The following is a 20,520-nucleotide window of genomic DNA, read 5'->3' as shown; positions in this document are numbered from 1 at the left end:
CTGATTGCTGTTTCTACGCCATGGCTAGTTGTAGCACTGTATGTTTGAAATCCACTAATGCAGAACAAATCAGCAATTGAATATTTGGTTTATAATACTCAACCTTTTAAATCATCTGTTTATCCATTGAGTTTCCTTCCGGGTGTTTACTTATAGAAATTTGTTATCACAATGTATATTATTTACTGAACATGTACATTTTAACAGCCAGAACCGGCGTACTGGTCCTGTGTACGTGGTCCAGCATAGAAAACAACCTCCAATTAAATCCTTGCTCTGCGCTCTGATATCAGAGGTGTGTTTTTGCCTATTTTCTCAGTTCCTGTTTTTGTGACATTGAAACCTTTGTGATACTTGAACATGAGCAGGAATTCTGAAGTGGAAAGCAATCATTTATTGCCAGCTTAGTACGCCAATTGTCATCAATGGAAATGCCCAGCAGGTTTGTTTATGAAATGTGCTTAGCATGTCGGTCTGATTGTGTGGAGCATGATTTTGTTTTTGCATTTTTGCTCTGGTAACTTTACTATTTGTGTCATATGCAATTTTTACTCTTGTGGTTGAAACCATTGAGGAGATCACAATGCCAGCATAACATGGATGTTATTCTGCAACCAAGATGAACATAACTTTGCAGTGTTTTTGTTTTTCAAGCAAGCAAAATAACCATTTGAATACTCTTGGAATATTTTGCTTATTTCATGGGCATGACTAATATAAAACATTTGGACTGATTTTTATAGACCCATTACTATTTTAAAAGTTTTACTACTGGAATCCTTTCTTACACTCAAGCTATTTTTGCTACAAATAGCAGTCATTCCCATAAACTAAATTCATTTAGAGAGTGTGTGTGTGTGTGTGTGTGTTTTACATGCAAACTCTTAAGAATTGTTTTCTCTATTTAGTAATTTTATTACGAAATGAAGTTCAAAATTAAACTTTTGTGGTGCTGTAATTCATTGTGGATGAGTACTATATTATAATGTGAATGTAACCGATGTTAATTTTCTCTTTTTGCTTAGCCACTGCCAGAGAAATTTGTCATGAGAGGTATGGTAGAACGCTTTAATGAAGATTTCGTAGCAACGCGGCGGAAGGCACTACATAAATTTTTAAACAGAATTGCTGACCATCCTACTCTGTCTTTTAATGAGGACTTCAAAATATTTCTAACTGTACAGGCATGGGTAAAATCTATTCATGTATATCCATTAGACGAACAAAAGTAAGCTATGTGCAATTATGTGCTTTAACGCATACTTGCATTAAAGCAACTCGGGAACCATGTTGCGAATGATTCCCGTGGCAGGCGGGGCGGTAAAATTCCAGCCCATAGCTTTTACATTTCTGTTTTGTATGAATAATAGGATTTTACAGCATAGTCTTTTTTACTCTGAAAGAGCTGTACATTTAGCAAATCTCAAAGACCTCAGAATCACAATCATCGGTTCTTCAATATGCTTTTAAGTTTCTCTTTTAAAAAAATATTTAGAAACATAGAAATAGAAGCAATAATAGGCCATTCAGCCTTTCGAGCCTGCTTAGCCATTCATTTGGGCGGCATGGTAGCACAGTGGTTAGCACTGCTGCCTCACAGAGGGCCAGGGACCCGGGTTCAATTCCCGGCTTGGGTCACTGTCTGTGTGGAGTTTGCACGTTCTCCCCGTCTCTGTGTGGGTTTCCTCCGGGTGCTCTGGTTTCCTCCCACAGCCCAAAGACGTGCGGGTTAGGTGGATTGGCCATGCTAAACTACCCCTTAGTGTCCTGGGATATGTGAGGTAGAGGGATTAGCGAGGCAAATATGTGGGTTCACGGGGATAGGGCCTGGGTGGGACTGTTGTCGGTGCAGACTCGATGGGCCAAATGGCCTCCTTGTGGGGTTTCTATGATATTATGATTATGGCTGATCATTGAATTCAATACTCTGATCCCACCTTCCCCATCATATCCCTTGACCCCTTTAGCTCCAAGAGCTATATCTAATTCCTTCTTGAAATCACGTGTTTTGGCCTCAGCTACTTTATGTAGTAGTGAATTCCACAGATTCATTACTCTCTGGATGAAGAAATTTCTCCTCTCCCCAGTCATAGAACAGTACAGCACAGAACAGGCCCTTCGGCCCACGGTGTTGTGCCGGGCTTTATCTGAAACCAAGATCAAGCTATCCCACTCCCTGTCATCCTGGTGTGCTCCATGTGCCTATCCAATAACCGCTTAAATGTTCCTAAAGTGTCTGACTCCACTATCACTGCAGGCAGTCCATTCCACACCCCAACCACTCTCTGCGTAAAGAACCTACCTCCGATATCCTTCCTATATCTCCCATATGAACCCTATAGTTATGCCCCCTTGTAATAGCTCCATCCACCCGAGGAAATAGTCTTTGAACGTTCACTCTATCTATCCCCTTCATCATTTTATAAACCTCTATTAAGTCTTCCCTCAGCCTCCTCCGCTCGAGAGAGAACAGCCCTAGCTCCCTCAACCTTTCCTCATAAGACCTACCCTCCAAACCAGGCAGCATCCTGGTAAATCTCCTCTGCACTCTTTCCAGCGCTTCCACATCCTTCTTATAGTGAGGTGACCAGAACTGCACACAATATTCCAAATGTGGTCTCACCAAGGTCCTGTACAGTTGCAGCATAACCCCACAGCTCTTAAACTCCAACCCCCTGTTAATAAAGCTAACACACTTTAGGCCTTCTTCACAGCTCTATCCACTTGAGTGGCAACCTTTAGAGATCTGTGGATATGGACCCCAAGATTTCTCTGTTCCTCCACAGTCTTCAGAACCCTACCTTTGACCCTGTAATCCACATTTAAATTAGTCCTACCAAAATGAATCACCTCACATTTATCAGGGTTAAACTCCATTTGCCATTTTTCAGCCCAGCTTTGCATCCTATCTATGTCTCTTTGCAGCCTACAACAGCCCTCCACCTCATCCACTACTCCACCAATCTTGGTGTCATCAGCAAATTTACTGATCCATCCTTCAGCCCCCTCCTCTACGTCATGAATAAAAATCACAAAGAGCAAAGGACCAAGCACTGATCCCTGTGGCACTCCGCTAGCAACCTGCCTTCAGTCCGAAAATTTTCCATCCGCTGTCTTCGATCAGCCTATCCAATCGGCCAACTTTCCCTCTATCCCACACCTCCTTACTTTCATCATAAGCCGACCATGGGGGACCTTATCAAACGCCTTACTAAAATCCATGTATATGACATCAACTGCCCAACCTTCATCAACACTTAGTTACCTCCTCAAAAAATTCAATCAAATTTGTGAGGCACGACTTGCCCTTCACGAATCCGTGCTGACTATCCCGGATTAATCCGCATCTTTCTAAATGGTTGTAAATCCCATCAATTTACCAACCACCGAAGTAAGGCTAACCGGTCTATAATTACCAGGGTCATTTCTATTCCCTTTCTTAAACAGAGGAACAACATTCGCCACTCTCCAGTCCTCTGTCACCATCCCCGTGGACAGTGAGGACCCAAAGATCAAAGCCAAAGGCTCTGCAATCTCATCCCTTGCCTCCCAAAGAATCCTAGGATATATTTCATCAGGCCCAGGGGACTTATCGACCTTCAGTTTATTCAAAACTGCCAGTACATCCTCCCTCCGAACATCTATTTCCTCCAGCCTATTAGCCTGTAACACCTCCTCTCCCTCAAAAACATGGCCCCTCTCCTTGGTGAACACTGAAGAAAAGTATTCACTCATCACCTCGCCTATCTCTACTGACTCCATACACAAGTTCCCACTACTGTCCTTGACCGGCCCTAACCTCACCCTGGTCGTTCTTTTATTCCTCACATAAGAGGGGTTTTCCTTGATCCGACCCGCCAAGGACTTCTCATGTCCCCTCCTAGCTCTCCTAAGCCCCTTTTTCAGCTCATTCCTTGCTAACTTGTAACCCTCAATCGAGCCATCTGAACCTTGTTTCCTCATCCCTACATAAGCTTCCCTCTTCCTTTTCACAAGACATTCCACCTCTTTCGTGAACCATGGTTCCCTCACTCGGCCATTTCCTCCCTGCCTGACAGGGACATACCTATCAAGGACACCCAGTATTTGTTCCTTGAAAAAGTTCCACTTTTCATTAGTGCCTTTCCCTGACAGTTTCTGCTCCCATCTTATGCCCCCTAATTCTTGCCTAATCGCATCATAATTACCTCTCCCCCAATTGTAATCCTTGCCCTGCCGTACGGCCCTATCCCTCTCCATTACAATAACAAAAGACACCGAATTGTGGTCACTATCTCCAAAGTGCCCTCCCACAACCAAATCTAACACTTGGCCCGGTTCATTTCCCAGTACCAAATCCAATGTGGCCTCACCTCTTGTCGGCCTATCCACATATTGTGTCAGGAAACTCTGACACAATATTTTTGACACCTGTCAGATCTCCGCCACCCAATTTGCTTGTAAAAACAGCCCCAGTGTTGCTGGCGTCTCCTCGTAACTAAACCTGTCACCCAAGATCTGTTAAAGGATATCTCTTCTGCAAGCTCTCCATAGCCTTTAAATATCTTTCCTCAAGTCAGGTGCCCAAAACAAGGGGCCACCGTCTTAGAGTATGGGGTTAGGCCTTCTAGGACTGAAATGAGGAGAAACAATGTCCCTCAGAGGGTGATGAATTATGGAATTCTCTACCACTGAAGACCAAGTCACTGAATATATTTAAGAAGGAAATAGATAGATTTCTAGACTCTAAAGGTGTCAAGGGGTATGGGTAGATCCTGGGCGTTGTGATAGAGAATCAGCCATGATCATATTGAATGGCGGATCTGGCTTAAAGGGCCAAATGGTCTATTCCTGCTCCTATTTTCTACAAAATCTGGAATTCTCCCCAGAAAGCTGTTGAGGCTAGGTAAATTGAAAATTTAAAAATTGTGATAGATGTTTGTTAGGTAAAAGAATTAAAGGGTATGGAGTTGAGGCAGATGGATTAAAATATAGATTAGCCATAATGGCTTGAGGGGCTGAATTACTTGCTACTATATATATATATATATTCCCATTTCATCCATTGCATTACTACGGGTATACTTGATATGCAGTATAATCATTTTCTTTTTGGGTTATTCACTTTTATCTGTTTTAAAAATATTGATGCAGGATTTGACATCTCACAAGAAACCTGGTCCAGGATTCATCAGTAAAATGGGAGAAACAGTCAGGGCTGTTGCTAGCACAGTTAGAAGTGTTAAGAATCGACCCGACGAATTCATTGCCATGAGTGACTACGTGGACGTTTTCCGTCAGAAAATGGGAACGCTGGATAAAATCAGCCAAAGGATTTTAAAGGAACTGAAAGGTCAGTACTGCAGTTAGTCTTTTACTGCAGCTTAAACAGTAATCATAAAGGTTTGTTTGCTTATGCTTTCCCTCGATTTTTAATATGAAATGGCTACTTGTAATTTATGTGTACGCAATGCCAGCAACAAATTGCATTTGTATTGCATTGAAATAGTGCATGATTAACTTGGCCTTGAACTGACCCACTGCAAATAATTCTGTGACATGTCCCAAATCAGTCTTGCTGCATGCATGTGTTGGACTTTGTCAATTTCGATCATCTCTACCAGCAGCAGTGATGGGAACAATTCCATCCTTTTAAGTGACCAGTTGGCTGAATTTGAGTGATGTAATGTTTGTGTGGCATTGTTTGATGTATTAGTGTGGGGTTAACATTCACAGATAAAAATTGATAAAGCTATTTTTTGTTAACGTTAAATGTGGCATTTTAGATCCTAGGTTAGTAAAATAGTAACAATTACCTTCAGAGAGGAGAGTGAAGTGTACATAAAACTCAGCTGCATGAACTGTTCCAGAAGTTTGTTTGAAATAAAGGCAGTATTTTCAGAAGACTTATTTAAGTCCATTTCGTTTTCGAAACCAGGTTTTTACCATGTATCCTACTTTTAGAGTCAAATGCTTGAAGTCTCTCCAAGCAACTAGCCAATACCATGTCATTGGTTAGCAGTAAGTGCAATTTCGTAGTGGAATGAACAGTTTTTTAAAATATCATTTTGTTGAATGTACCCACTTCCCTCCTTCACAAATGTGTTATGAATGCACTCAAGGTAAGAATGGGAGCACTTGTCTCTTACTGCTTGGGTGTAATGTCAGAGTAAATTCAGTGCAGTGTCAAACCTAGTATGCAAATTGCTGAAGCGATTTGTTTACCTCTGCCCCTCTTAATCTTATTTTGGGTTTTTTTAAGTATGTGTTTGGGATACGCTCTGCTATGATAGCCAAGATGCCCAGATATAGCCCAAGTTATATGACCACCAGAAAGGAAGGAATTGGGGAGTTTTAAGTCTGGTACAGAATTTGTATGTGTGGGAAAGAGATGGATGGATAGATTGATTGACTATGGGAGTTTAAATTTTCACCGATTCCATGAAACTACTGCACCCAGAATTTGCTTTGAAGAACGAGGAAAAAAAATTAACAAACAACCAAGGGGCATGATAATGTTATAGTTGAAGCTATAAGGTAATAACTGAGACAAAAACAGAAAATGCTGGAAAATTTCTGCAGGTCCAACAGCATCTGTGGAGAGAGAACAGAGCTAAAGTTTCAAGTCTGGATGACTCTTCATCAGAGCTAACGAAGGGTCATCCAGACTCAAAATGTTAGCTCTGTTCTCTCAGATGCTGCCAGACCTGCTGGGATTTTCCAGCATTTTCTGTTTTTGTTTCAGATTTCAGCATCTGCAGTAATTTGCTTTTATCTTAGCAAATAAAGGCTGAGTGTTTTTCTTGTATTGTTGAATAGATTAATGATTGAACTGGGCTAGAGCAGTTGTCCTAAGGTATTTACTACTGATCTCGGACATTGCAGTAAGGCCTGTTCAGGTGTTAGTCATGGTGGAAAATTTCTTCTTGGACAGTGCTCCCATGATAGTTCCATTAAAAAATGAAAGTCCACTCTAGAATCAAGAGAACAAAAAATAATCTTTCTTAAATAAATGGGGGGGCTGGGGGAGGGGGGTGGTTAAACAAATATCTTGAGCAAAAATTGGCAGAACCGTCATAAGTGTTAGATTATAATTGATTTTATAATCTAAATATCCGTAATTTAGAGTTTGGAGGTGAGGAGGGTGCAAAATAAATATATTAACCAAGCAGCTTAAAACAGTCCAAATAATTGGTGTCATATCAGTGAGCCTGGTATCTTTCAGTACGCGGTGTATAATGCTTCCTCTACTGGCCTACCATCAATTATTTGGTACATTTTCTGCATCATATAAAATTAATGTCACATTTTAGTTGCCACAGAACAACTTTGAAAACACTGCCAGGTCCCAGTCATCCCCAGCAAAGCTTCTAGAGATGTGATATTAGTTTTGCGCATGGCACCCTCTACATATAGTGCCATAAAAACAAGTAATACACTATAACCTATCAAATCTGGAACTTCCAAAATCTGGAAAGACTTATGGCATCGCAACAAAGTTAATATTATGGCGGTAAATCTTTGGAGCTTTCGCGGGCACTATTTTAATGCCCTTTGTGAGGTACAATTGCCTCTGATGTGTCAGTAGGAGGATAAGTGGAGTTTGTGGAGGGTGCTGTCAATGGTATGTTTCAAGGTTTTTGAGGATGGCAGAGATGTTTTTAATCAGTCTCTCTCTCACACAGGCACACACATGTGCGTGCACACACACCCCTCCATCCCCACATTTTGGTCTAGCTGCCAGTTTATGATGAACCCAGTGTAAGGAGACTGTACTGTGAAAACATGCAAAATGCAGTATTTGGATGAATAGGACCATTTTTACTATTTTATAATGTTTTGTCAATGTTTTATGTCCTGAGGTACATATTTATATTGGGTTCATGCACTTGTGATTAGGCATTCCAACATTATTCTGAATTCCACAATTCCAAAATCTCAATGCCTTTGTCCCTGCCATTCCAGACTAGAGAATTAAGTGTACCATTCCAATTTATCTCCAGAAAAATGAATAGAATTACTGTCATCAACTTGTTTCTATGTTCTCAAATTCTATTGTGCCTCCTAATGCTAGAAGAGATCTAGTGGCTTTCATAATTATTCCACTAATTCAAAACTGCAGGAACAAGTTTGGACTTAAACTGGAATTCAGCTTCTGGAGGAAAATTGATTATATAATCAGATGTCAATTACCTTTTAGAGTGAAAGTGTAGCTTTTTTTAAACAAACCTTATGGCAGCACGATGGCACAGTGGTTAGCACTGCTGCCTCACAGGGCCAGGGACCTAGGTTCAATTTCCGGCTTGGGTCACTGTCTGTGCAGTCTGCATGTACTCCCCGTGTCTGCCTGAGTTTCCTCCCACAGCCCGAAAGACGTGCTGGTTAGGTGTATTGACCATGCTAAATTCTCCCTCGATGTACCCAAACAGGCGCCAGAGTGTGGCGACTGGGGATTTTCACAGTAACTTCATTGTAGTGCTAATGTAAGCTTACTTGTGACACTAGTAGATAAACTTTAAAACCTTAAACTTTACCCAGAAAAAACAATTATGAAGGTGGGTCGGGGAAGAGATTAATAAATCTAATATCTTTCACACATTTAGTCCTGATATATAGCCCATTTCTGGCAATGCTGGGAAATCTCATTCTAATTTTCCCCTCCTATTGTCAGAAGTAATCTATCCAATTAGGTATGTATTTTTTTGATGTATGCATAGAGTCATAGATGTTTACAGCATGGAAACAGGCCCTTTGGCCCAACTTGTCCATGCCGCCCCTTTTCTTTAAACCCCTAATTGCCAATTCCCAATTGCCCGCATTTGGCCCATATTCCTCTATACCCATCTTACACATGTAACTGTCTAAATGTTTTCTAAAAGACAAAATTGTACCCGCCTCTACTACTGCCTCTGGCAGCTTGTTCCAGACACTCACCATCCTCTGTGTGAAAAAAATTGCCCCTCTGGACCCTTTTGTATCTCTCCCCTCTCACCTTAAACTTTCTCAATTCTTGTTTGTGATTCTTTGATCTGTTTTTTGAGGTTGCTAAGAAGAAAAGACTGAAATGTTTTCTAATTTTTTGGGGTAAAGAACACTTGGCTGAGATGAAGGAATACGGTCCCATTTATACTCAGTGGTCTGAATCTGAACAAGAGCTGGCTGAACCTTTGAAAGGAGTAGGTAGTTCAATTGAAAACTGCTGCAAGGCCATTGAAGGACTTACAATGGGCCTCACAGAGGATTTGCTTCCTGCATTGCATGAATATGTTCTATGTGCAGAAACTCTCAAGGTAGGTTTTTTTATTTAAATCTCAAGGTCATCAAATTATAAGAGCGAGTGTAGCCAAATCAAAGCTTATTTAAGTGGATTTATTTGTGCTGTTCCAAGGTTGTAGATTAAATATGTAGTATTTTGGAACGAACAACTGCTGAAATTTGTGAAACAGAATACTGCTTTCCAATTTATATTTTCCTTTCAAATTCTGCATCCGTGCATTGTATAAGAAAATAATATGGGTTGTGTCAGTTCATGAAGTTTGAAGTGAATTTAACAGAATTGATTGTGTGGACATTGGTTGCAAATTATGGTGACATTGGCTGTGCAAAATGCAGATAACTTGAAAATTTCATTGCAAATAATTCTTCAACATTATCAAACGGATAATTAAATCGAGAATATGCTGTAGTGTTTAGGTTTAAAACAGTCCCAGGCTTTCTTCTTGTTCTTGGGATATGGGTGATGCTGGTAAGGCTACATTTCTTATCCGTCCCTAGTTGCCTTGACAGAATGATAATTGACTACCTTATTCAACAGCTGCAGTCCTTGTGGTGATAGTACACCCACAATACGGTTAGCGACTCAATTTCCTTCTGCCAGTTGCATGTTAGTTCGTTTGAATAGGATGAGCTGAGAACGATCTATTTTAGGATTTTTTTTTAAGTAAATTTTATTGCATTGGCATCTATAATAATTCAAATTTTGCCATAAAAAATAATTTAACAAAGTACTGGGATTTATGCTTTTTGAATTTTGCATCTTAACGCCTAGTGCAGAAATGTTATGGAAAAATGATTATACAAGATATGACACGAGTTCCATATTTTAAAGCTGTACGGATTGATATCCGGGGGTGGCACGGCAGCGCAGTGGTTAGCACTACTGCCTCACAGTGCCAGGGACACGGGTTTAATTCCTGGTTTGGGTCACTGTCTGTGTGGAGTCTGCACGTTCTCCCTGTGCCTGCGTGGATTTTCTCCGGGTGCTCCAGTTTCCTCCCACAGTCCAAAGACGTGCAGGTTAGGTGGATTGGCCATGATAAATTGCCCCTTAGTGTCAGGGAGATTAGCAGGGTAAATATGTGGGGTTATGTGGATAGGTCCTGGGTGGGATTGTGGTCAGTGCAGACTCGATGGGCCGAATGGCCTCCTTCTGCACTGTAGGGATTCTATGATATGTTAATTTAAATTTTCTAACTTTTTCCTAACTTATAACAAATACCTATTCCATTAACTTATCTAATTTGTGGTTAGAAATGTACAAATCCTAATTTCCTATTAAAAATATAGGAGGAAAAATTATGTTCCGGTGCGTTTATCTAAACAACTAAGCAATATGTCAATAATACTCTTAAAATAATGAAGAAAGCTGTTGTAATGTGTTATTTTGTGTTCCATCGAAGCAGGAGTAGGCCACTCAACCCTTTGAGCCTGCTCCACCATTCATTTTGATCATGGCTGGTCATCAAAATCACTACCCTGATCCTGCCTTCCCCATCCATATTCCTTGACTCCTTTCGCCCCAAGAGCAATGTCTAATTTCTTCTTGATATCACGCAATGTTTTGGCCTCAATTACATTCTGTGGGAGTGAATGCCACAGATGCACCACTCTCTGGGTGAAGAAATTTCTCCTCACACTTGTACCTGCACACTTACTTTCAGCGACTGATGCACGACGACACCAAGGTCTTGCTGAGTATCCATCTCTCTCAATTTACACCCATTCCTATTTTTGCTACCAAAGTGGATAACCTCACATTTATTCACATTATCTTGCATCTGCCATTCACTCAGTCTGTCTAAATCACACTGAAGAATTTCTGCATCCTCACCGCTCGCCCTCCCACCCAACTTTGTTTTATCTGCAAATTTGGGAATAATACATTTAGTTCCCTCTTCCAAATTATTAATATATAATATGAACAGTTAGGCTCCTAGCACAGATCCCTGCAGCATCCCACTGGCCACTGCCTGCCAATCAGAAAAATACCCACTTTTGCCAACTCTTTGCTTCCTATCTGCTCACCAACTTTTGATTCATCTCAAGACATTACCCATAATTCCATGCACTTTAACTTTACATAGTATTCTGCTATGTGAGACTTTGTTGAAAGCCTTCTGAAACTTTAAATAAACCACACCCACCTGTTCTTCCTGGTCAACCCTACTAGTTACATCCTCAAAGAATTCCATTAGATTCGTTAAGCATGATTTCCCCTTTGTAAATCCATGTTGACTTTGTCTGATTTATACCACTGCTTTCCAAATGCTGAGCTATGAAATCCTCAATAATGGACTCTAGCAACTTCCCCAGTACTGACATTGGGCTCGCTGGTTTATAATTCCCTGTTTTCTCTCTACCTCCCTTTTTGAACAGCGGGCTTGCATTAGCTACCCACCAATCTGTAGGGACCAGAGCAGTGTCCAAAGAATTTTGGACAATTACCACCAGTGGCTCTACTATTTCCAAGGCCGCTTCCTTAAGTACTCTGGAATGAAGATTATCAGGCCCTGGATATTTTGGAGGTGTTCAGTACATTGGTCAGTGATTGACCTTATGAACACTTCCATCAAATGTTTGTTGTTTTTAGGGTTTGTCAACCATTGTACTAGTGTGCCATATTTGGAGTTCATTTCTGTACAGATCCTTGGTTATGAGCCCTCTTCCTCTATCTGTTTGTGCCTGTGACATTAAAATTTAAAATCTAATACTTCATAATTCCATAAGCATTTACTTCAATGCATTTGTAGGCTATTGGACTGTATATTTTGTACAATTACACAATGTATTATATCCCGCTTTCTAAGAATTTATACCTTGCATCATATCTATCAACTTGATGTGTATGAAATTACAGTCACTAGGCAGTGATCATTGTGTCGTACGGTTTAGGATGATGGTAGAAAATGGGCAATACAGAGGAAGAAAAATTAACTGGGGGAGAGCTGACTTCAAAGAGGCAAGGATAGACAATGAAAGGTTGGAGGGAAAAACTGTAACTGTGCAATGGGCTACCTTCAAAAAAGAAATGCTTTGGGCACAGTGAAGGTATATTCCCTGAAAGCGCAATGGTAGGGCAGAGGAGATTCACCAGGATGTTGCCTGGGCTGGAGCATTTCAGCTGTGAAGAGTGACTAATTAGGTTGGGGTTGTTTTCCTTAGAGCAGAGAAGTCTAAGGGGGGGCCAAATTGAGGGGCATGGTTAGATAGGAAGGAACCTTTCCCCTTTAGTAGAGGGTCAATAACCAGGGAGCATAGATTTAAGGTAAGGGGCAGGAGATTTATAGGGGATTTGAGGTAAATCTTTTTCACCCAGAAGTGGTGGGAATCTGGCACTCACTGCCTGAAAGAGTGGTGGGGTAGAACATAAGAACTAGGAGCAGGAGTATACCATATGGCCCCTTGAGCCTGCTCCACCACTCAATACGATTATGGCTGATCTTTTCATGGACTCAGCTCCACTTACACTTACTCAGCTCACCGTAAACACTTAATTCCTTTACTGTTCAAAAATCTATCTATCTTTGCCTTTAAAATATTCAACGAGGTAGATAGGTGCTTGATGGCTAGCACAGATGCAAGGGGCCAAAGGGTCTCTTTTTAGTGCTGTAAAACTATGACTCAAGACTCTGGTGCAGGATGTACAACCTGGAAAGTACATGCCACTTAAGCTTTTGACCCTTAAAAGTAATTAAGATACTAGATGTATTGGCAGTTAATCTTTTTAGATTCTTAATGCAGCTCAAAATGTGAAGGAGTAGAATAAAACTATGAACTATCAATGTGTGAACCACATGTTACTGAACCTAGTTAAAAACTTTCTGTATCCATAATACAGCATTTTAAATGTAGTTATGTAGACTAGCACTTTTTTCCTCAGTCTGTTTTGAAGAGAAGAGACCTCATTCAGGCAAATTATGAATTAAGAGTTGATGCCTTAACCAGTAAGAAAGCTGATAGAGAAATGGTGAGTATAAAACATGATTTTTTTCTGTTATTTTTTTTAGATTGGATATGTAATTGATTAATCCAAATTTGTGCCAAAATCAAATGTTAACTATGTTCCAATTTTCTATTAAAATGTATTACATCCACTGTTATCAGCTGGAACACTCTGATCTAAGCCTTACGATCGGTGCCTTCTTGGGTAAAAACACAGTGGAAATGAAACAACAGAAACAGCAGAAGATTGATCATGAAATTGAGGAGGTAAGTAATAAATACTGCAGTCAACCTGCATTCCATTGCTTTACTTTGAGACAACGGCATTCTGTTTGTGTCAACGACGGGCTGATTTTGTTAGAATATACAATTTTTCTTTTACAATTCAAACATTATTGATGTCAGCAGAACATTGCCAGAGCAGGTTCAGTCTCTGACAAATTCTGGAGAGAAATCCTTCAGGTGTTATGACACATTATTATGTGAAAGGTACCTGATGTTTGGTCAAGGAGGGGCTCCAGGTATGTCTAAATGTCATTTCACCCAGTATGGTACTTAGTATTTCAGGTGCCCTGAGCATATGGAACATAAGCCCCATAATTCTTTTTACTATTCAATCGTGGGACATGGGCGTCGCGGGCTTCCTCATCCCTAGTTACCCTTGGAGGGCAGTTGAGAGTCAACCACATTGCTGTGGCTCTCTAGTCACATGTAGGCCAGACCAGGTAAGAACAGCAGATTTCCTTCCCTAAAGGACATTAGTGAACCAGATGGGTTTTTCCAACAATCGACAATGGTTTCATTAGTAGATCCTTAATTCCAGATTTTTTTTATTGAATTCAAATTCCACCATCTGCCATGTTGGGATTCGAACTCCTGTCCCCAGAACATTAGTTGAGTTTCTGGACTAGTAGTCTAGCAATAATACCACTATTCCCTCCCTTTGTACCTTTTTGCCATTGCCTCCCCTTGTACCTTTTTGTCTCCTTCCCACCATCAAGAAACCAACAAAACAAGGTACAATCTTTTCCTCCCTCTTGTTGTTTAATCAGAGTCTTTTTAAGCAGCTTGAATTACTAATGTAATCTTTTTAAAATATTATAAAAGCATAAACCTGTAATGTAGAAAAATGTTTCTGGAGAGCTGAATATAGCAACTGAATGTGTACGTAGTCAGATACTAAAGTGATCAAATTCAATTATCGAATGGATTTGAAATTCAGAATTCATGGCTCAGGTCTTGCCACAATCTGCTTCGTTAATGAAAGAGAGGAAGCCATTTGCTGCGCTGCTGAGGTCCCTGATTTGCCATTGCACGTGACTGTGATATATGCAAATTCCTTTTCAAGGAAATTTTGGAATAAGTTCAAAGTGCGCATGTACGTGATTGTGGCATGGAGCTGCAATTTATGGCATTCCTGGAAGCTCAGGGCCAATAATGTTTGTAAGGTCAAGAACATTGTGCCATGTGATGCTGAAGTGCAGAAGCTCCAAGGACATAAAGCTTGACTCTTATAACTTCCTGTCAGAAAAAACTGACACAAAATAGCAGATCGTTGTATGTGTCTAGTGCAGATGATCTGAAAATGTATGCTTTTGTATTTGTTGCTCAATTTCGATGAAAACATGTTTCCAACTTTTTAAAACTGCCACATCCATCTTACATGAGAAACTTTTCAGTACCTAATTATCTACTTCAAATATTTATGCTGCCTTTTGAACATTAATCTATTTCGGCTAAGATATTTTTAAAGCCACTACTGTACGTGCTTAACAAAACTACAAGCTGAGTCATACTTAACCCATGCAGGAACTGTTTTCCTGACTAAATTTGACAGCTCCAATCTTGAAAGTTGAATGTATTAATGAATTCTTGAAACTGGATTTTGCGTTGTCTTTCTGTTCATTAAATATTGTGTGGGGTAAATGCAAAAGTTATAATCTGCTCGTTCTTTTTTAAAGCTCACTAGTTATGGAGAGAGATTGAAATTTAAGATATTGTGAAAAACGTTTGCACTCTTTCCCACTCCCTCCTCCTGCAAAAAAAAAACTAGCACATGAAGAAAACCTGAATGGTTGCTCCATTGACAATAGCAGTATCTCCACAACAAAAAATGGTATTGGTATTGATTTGTACAAACCTTCTTGAAAGATCAAATTCAATTGTGGAGTCAATTTTGAATAAGTTTTGCTGTGTACTCTCATATCCTAAGTGCTAAATAGAAATTCAAACCATTCCCAAGTCCCTCATTATGAAATGGGGGTATGGTAGGATAGTGTTATGTTGCTGAACTAATAATCCAGAGACTCAAGTTCATATTCTACCACAGCAGCAATTCAATTAATTAAATAAATCTAGGTTAAAAATCTATCAGCAGTTTTGATGACGCTGAAACTGCTGGATTGTCATTTGAAAATAAAGCACCTGGCTCACTTAATGTCCTTTAGAGAAGGAAATCAGCTGTCCTTGTCTGGTCTGTCCTGTATGTCCTGTCTTTCAGCACCGTGGTTGACTCTATGAAATGGCCTAGTAAGACACTCAGTTGTATTAAGAACGCAGCCCATCACTACCATTTCAACAGCAATTAGGGATAGACAAATTATGTCTTTGCCAGCCAAGCTACATCTGTTCACGAAACTAAAAACAAAATTCTGATTTGACTTCAACAGAATCATGCTATTTCACAAAAGCCCCAGGTGAAGTAACAACTCAATCCAACATTTCTGAGTCAAAAGTTTGTTTTAAAAAGTTAAAGGTAAACATATTGAGGGAGAGGTTCAAGGTTATGTATCTTCTTGTATGTTGAGATTGGCAATATACACCATAAAACTCACTATTGAGCAGGTGAGTTCATCTGTATTTTCCTAGGCATTTTGAACTAAATACGCTGCAGCGAATCAATGGTGTTGTAGTTATCGGGCATCGAATTACTGTAAGGTTCACAGTGAGAGCAGTTTAGAACACTTTTCTGTCTGGTTAATCTGAAGTAAGAGAACAAAAACATTATGGGCGGTATTTTACCATTTTTAGTCTGAAAGCTGGGCGGGCGTGGAACTGGGAGAGTTCCAGATCTAGAACATAGAACATTACAGCGCAGTACAGGCCCTTCGGCCCTCGATGTTGCGCCGACCAATGGAACCAATCTAAAGCCCCCCTAATCTACACTATTCCAATATCATCCATATGTTTATCCAATAACCATTTGAATGCTCTTAATGTTGATGAGTCCACTATTGCTGCAGGCAGGGCATTCCACCCCCTTACTATGAGTAAAGAACCTACCTCTAACATCTGTCTTATATCTCTCACCCCTCAATTTAAAGCTATGTCCCCTTGTGCTAGCCATCACCATCCGAGGAAAAATGCTCTCACTGTCCACCCTATCTAATCCTCTGATCATCTTGTATGCCTCTATTAAGTCACCTCTTAACCTTCTTCTCTCTAACGAAAACAACCTCAAGCCCCTCAGCCTTTCCTCATACGATTTTCCCACCATACCAGGCAACATCCTGGTAAATCTCCTCTGCACCCTTTCCAACACTTCCACATCTTTCCTATAATGCGGCGACCAGAACTGTACGCAATACTCCAAATGTGGCCACACCAGAGTTTTGTAGCAGTTGCAGCATGACCTCCTGGCTCCGAAACTCAATCCCTCTTCCAATAAAAGCTAACGCACTGTACGCCTTCTTGACAACCCTATCAACCTGGGTGCTAACTTTCAGGGATCTATGCACATGGACACCCAGATCCCTCTGTTCATCCACACTACCAAGTATCTTACCATTAGCCCAGTACTCTGTATTCCTGTTACTCCTTGCAAAGTGAATCTGTTTTGTGGGTGTGTTTTAGCGCCCCCCCCAGATGCACTATGGCTGCAAAATTCTGAGTGAGCCTGTTGCTTGCGGCAGAAGCCTGTGGGTGGGCTCAATGCACCTGAAAGCCTACAGAGGGAGGTAGTGCGCATGTGTAGGCCTCTGATGGTGCACATGCGCATTAGCAGTAGCAGGGGTCTGACAGAAAAGAGAGAGCTGTCAGGCCCCTGCTAGTGCAGGCTGCCTGCAGCAGCTTACCCCCCAACAATTGCAGGATCCACAGCTGTAGATGCAGCCTCTACCAACCTGCCGCCCAGACCAATTGCGGACCCCCTCCCTCCCCCACCGATCGCTGCAGAGTGGCAGTGGGCTTCCTGGCACTGCCAGTCTGGCATTGCCCAAGCGGCATCTTCCCCCTTGTCCTCGACCTCCCTGGGGGGCCTCAATGGCCTCCGGTTCCACCAGTGAGGCCAATGGGGAGCATGTATGTTCCTCGCCGGCAAGAACCTATTCCCGGAGAGGTCATAAAGGCAGGCAAACCTGGACGATTGAGCGCCAGGCTCGCTAATGACAATGAAATGCTTATTTAAATAAATTTCAATAAATTAACCTGCCTCTCTCCCATTTCCAGCGAGAGGCTGACCGTGCGTGAAATCCTATTGCCGTAAAATGGTGCTGGTCACAAAAACCGGTGCTGATCGCTTTATGCCCTTCTTTACGACCGCGTCGCGCCTGTAAACGGGCACAACACAATGGTAAAATCCCAACCTATGTGAACAGATTGCTGTATCTGAAAAACTGCAATAAATAAACTAAATCACCTGGCACCTCAAATATTTTTTAACCTTAAATTTGTTTTTAATGTACTGGTACCACGCATGACTCCAGTAATTAAAAGTGATTGCGGATTTTAAATAGACTACATGATCTAAATTTTAAATCCTATTGAATCTGAATGAGCTTACTTCCCATATGTGTCACAGCCCCTTGTTAAATTCATTATTTATCACATAAGAAACCTTAAATGCAATGTCATGCCCATTATGCGAGAAAAGGATTTGTAATGTCTCTTTAGGCACCCTACTTATCTAATTATCACCCACAGAAATGCTCACCCATATGTTTCAAATAAATTGTTGAAGGGAGAACCTTTTCAGAAGGGAAATCACAAAACCTGTCTTTAAATTAAAAATGTTACATCTCAATTACAGGGGAAATAATATTGTGGATCAGCCTCTGTTCAACACATGATTGCATACAAAACCTTACAACATGACACTGTTTATTTAGTGGATTAGAGTAGGGTATGATGAACAAGTGGTAGTATCAATACCTGTCCACCCAGAAAGATGATGGACTGTGGCCTAGCGTATGTGACTTCTGGATTGAACATTGTCTGTTGTGGCTGTAGAGGTTGATGTGGCTGTAGAGGCTGATTTGAGAGTGCCAATCTCTTCCACAACCAGCACAGATGAATAGCGTTGGCCTTAGGTCCATTTTCTTCTTTTCAGCGGGCTCTCTTTTCTGCCATCTGGTCGATTCTTTTGTTTTCTTTTTCCTTCCCCGTCCTGACTGCTGGTACTCCCCATTCACTGACTCATATTCAACGTGAGGATTCACCTACAGATAACTGTGTATCACAGATATCGTGCTGCTCACCATAGAGCATTTCCTCGGGAAAGCAGCCCAGCCATTGTCCATTTGACACACTTGACCCAGACAACAGAGTCGCTGCTGATTTGAGAAAAAATAAGGTGCTGGATTCCCTACATGCTGATGTGCTTTCATATATAGCACAGCATTCTGTTCACCAGGAGATGCCCAATGTGCATCTGAGGCTGTTGAGCTGCTTTTCTTGGTGCAAGTTGTCCATCTTTGCTACTGTAGTGGAAGGTGCTAAGAACACGAGTGTAGTCGTTGCAGAACTTTGTATTTTTGGTGAGTTTGCTATTGGCCCACACTCGCCACCTCAGCTATGCCGTGACAACTGTGATCTTGGCAATTCTGGAGCTGCTTTCAACACCAAAGTACAGGTTGCTGGTAATTATTGATCCAAGCTAAGTGAAGCTGTCGACAGTATCCAGAGAGAGGTTATCGATGCTGATGGAAGGTGGAATCTCTACATCCTGGCCCATAACTTTGTTCTTTCTGATGCTGATTGTCAGTCCAGATTCCTTGCAGGCCTGGGAAAAACCATTTGCAAGTGATTTCAGTATGGGATGATAGCGTGGAATCCTCAACAAACTGCACCTCCGAGTGGGATTTTGCACTCTGAAATTAATAACACTCAAAGTAAAAGTGGAAACTTTAATTGGATGTGACTTCCTTCAGGTTCAGATGATGCCAGGAGCCTGTGTCTGGTGATGAGGCTGGACTGGATTGAGTTGTCACTGGCTCTGAGCCCTAGTTAGGATTGCAAATTTGTACAAAGCCCCCAAAGTGATGTATCATCCTTGTCAACTGCTCTTGGTTGTACATTATTTATTGTTAATTAATTATTTGTATTGTTAATAACGGTGGAGTAAATCAGACTGCAGCTTCTATAGTACACATACGCAGTTAAACACAATGTGGAAGTTGTTGTCAGTGATATATTGCTGCTCCATCGGGTGCGTTGCAACAATCCTTGCCAATGGACTCAGCACTGAAATGCAGTGGTGTGAAGTTGCAGTACTACCCACCATTCTTAATTTCATTCAGGAATTAGTGAATTTTTAATGGCGTAAGCATCCTTGATTGCCAAACCACCCATTTGGCCTTGTATCTTTAATTTTACAAGTGTGGAGTCTCATTTCTTTAGAAGTTAATTTGTGTTGGAGATTTTTTTAAAAACCTTTTTCCTTTTCTATCTTATCTCTCTCTATCTCAATTCTATATTTCATAATCTTCAGTTTGCTTTCCTGCTTATATTTTCTAGATTGCTTTGTGTCTATGAGGATTCTTCAATCTGGTTGAAGAGCCTCGATGTTTCTTATCCCTCTCACAGGTTCTATGCAGAATGCGTGTGCTGAATTCAATGCCAGATTTCAGCTAGTCTCTGTTCCAGTAGCCCACAAAGAACTTTGCTGCTGATTGCAAAATGCATGCCATTTTTGTGAAATTTGCAAAATGCTTTACAACAAAAAGTAGTGCTTCAAAATTGTTTTATTAGAAACAGAGATATAAGAAAATCGAGTTCAGCTTGTGAGCTATAGTTGTTTCTCTTGGTGTTTACTTGATCTGTGCACTGTTTCAGGATTTTGAGGTATAAAACTCTTCTAATTAAGAAGGTCCTGAATTTTTAATTTCTAATACTAGGGTCTTCCATTGTGTTTGACCTACAAGGGTGAAAATGACTAATATTTATGAATTAAGCAGAATTTCTTTCAGTAAAATGTAAATATACTTAAGCAGTGAGGGCAGCCTGGATATTCTATCCTCAAGGGGCCAGGATTCTTGAATGCCGACAGAACAACCAAAGTCCATTCAGTCTCAGAAGTAATGATGAACCAAGTCTCAGGAGAAA

At 40.8% G+C, this 20,520-nt stretch overlaps 1 protein-coding gene across 6 annotated transcripts in view; it reads left to right on the top strand.

Annotated features, from left to right (window-relative positions):
* The window catches only part of snx7 (sorting nexin 7), a 65,737-nt gene that overhangs the window by 29,352 nt on the left and 15,865 nt on the right, over positions 1 to 20,520 (top strand). For 3 of the 6 annotated variants that reach the window (XM_078218809.1, XM_078218804.1, XM_078218807.1), the window contains exons 4-8: positions 1,026 to 1,184; positions 5,134 to 5,332; positions 9,070 to 9,269; positions 13,139 to 13,225; positions 13,363 to 13,467. In XM_078218809.1, coding sequence (XP_078074935.1) covers positions 1,026 to 1,184; positions 5,134 to 5,332; positions 9,070 to 9,269; positions 13,139 to 13,225; positions 13,363 to 13,467 — 750 coding nt within the window. Of the gene's footprint in view, positions 1 to 1,025; positions 1,191 to 5,133; positions 5,333 to 9,069; positions 9,270 to 13,138; positions 13,226 to 13,362; positions 13,468 to 20,520 lie in introns of all 6 variants that reach the window. The other 3 variants (XM_078218808.1, XM_078218803.1, XM_078218805.1) reach the window with 1 other exon arrangement.

The sequence above is a fragment of the Mustelus asterias genome, chromosome 8, assembly GCF_964213995.1.
Source record: "Mustelus asterias chromosome 8, sMusAst1.hap1.1, whole genome shotgun sequence".
NCBI classification, from domain to species: domain Eukaryota; kingdom Metazoa; phylum Chordata; class Chondrichthyes; order Carcharhiniformes; family Triakidae; genus Mustelus; species Mustelus asterias.
The sequence above is the reverse complement of the archived record's forward strand: the minus strand, read 5'-3'. Positions and strand labels throughout refer to the sequence as shown.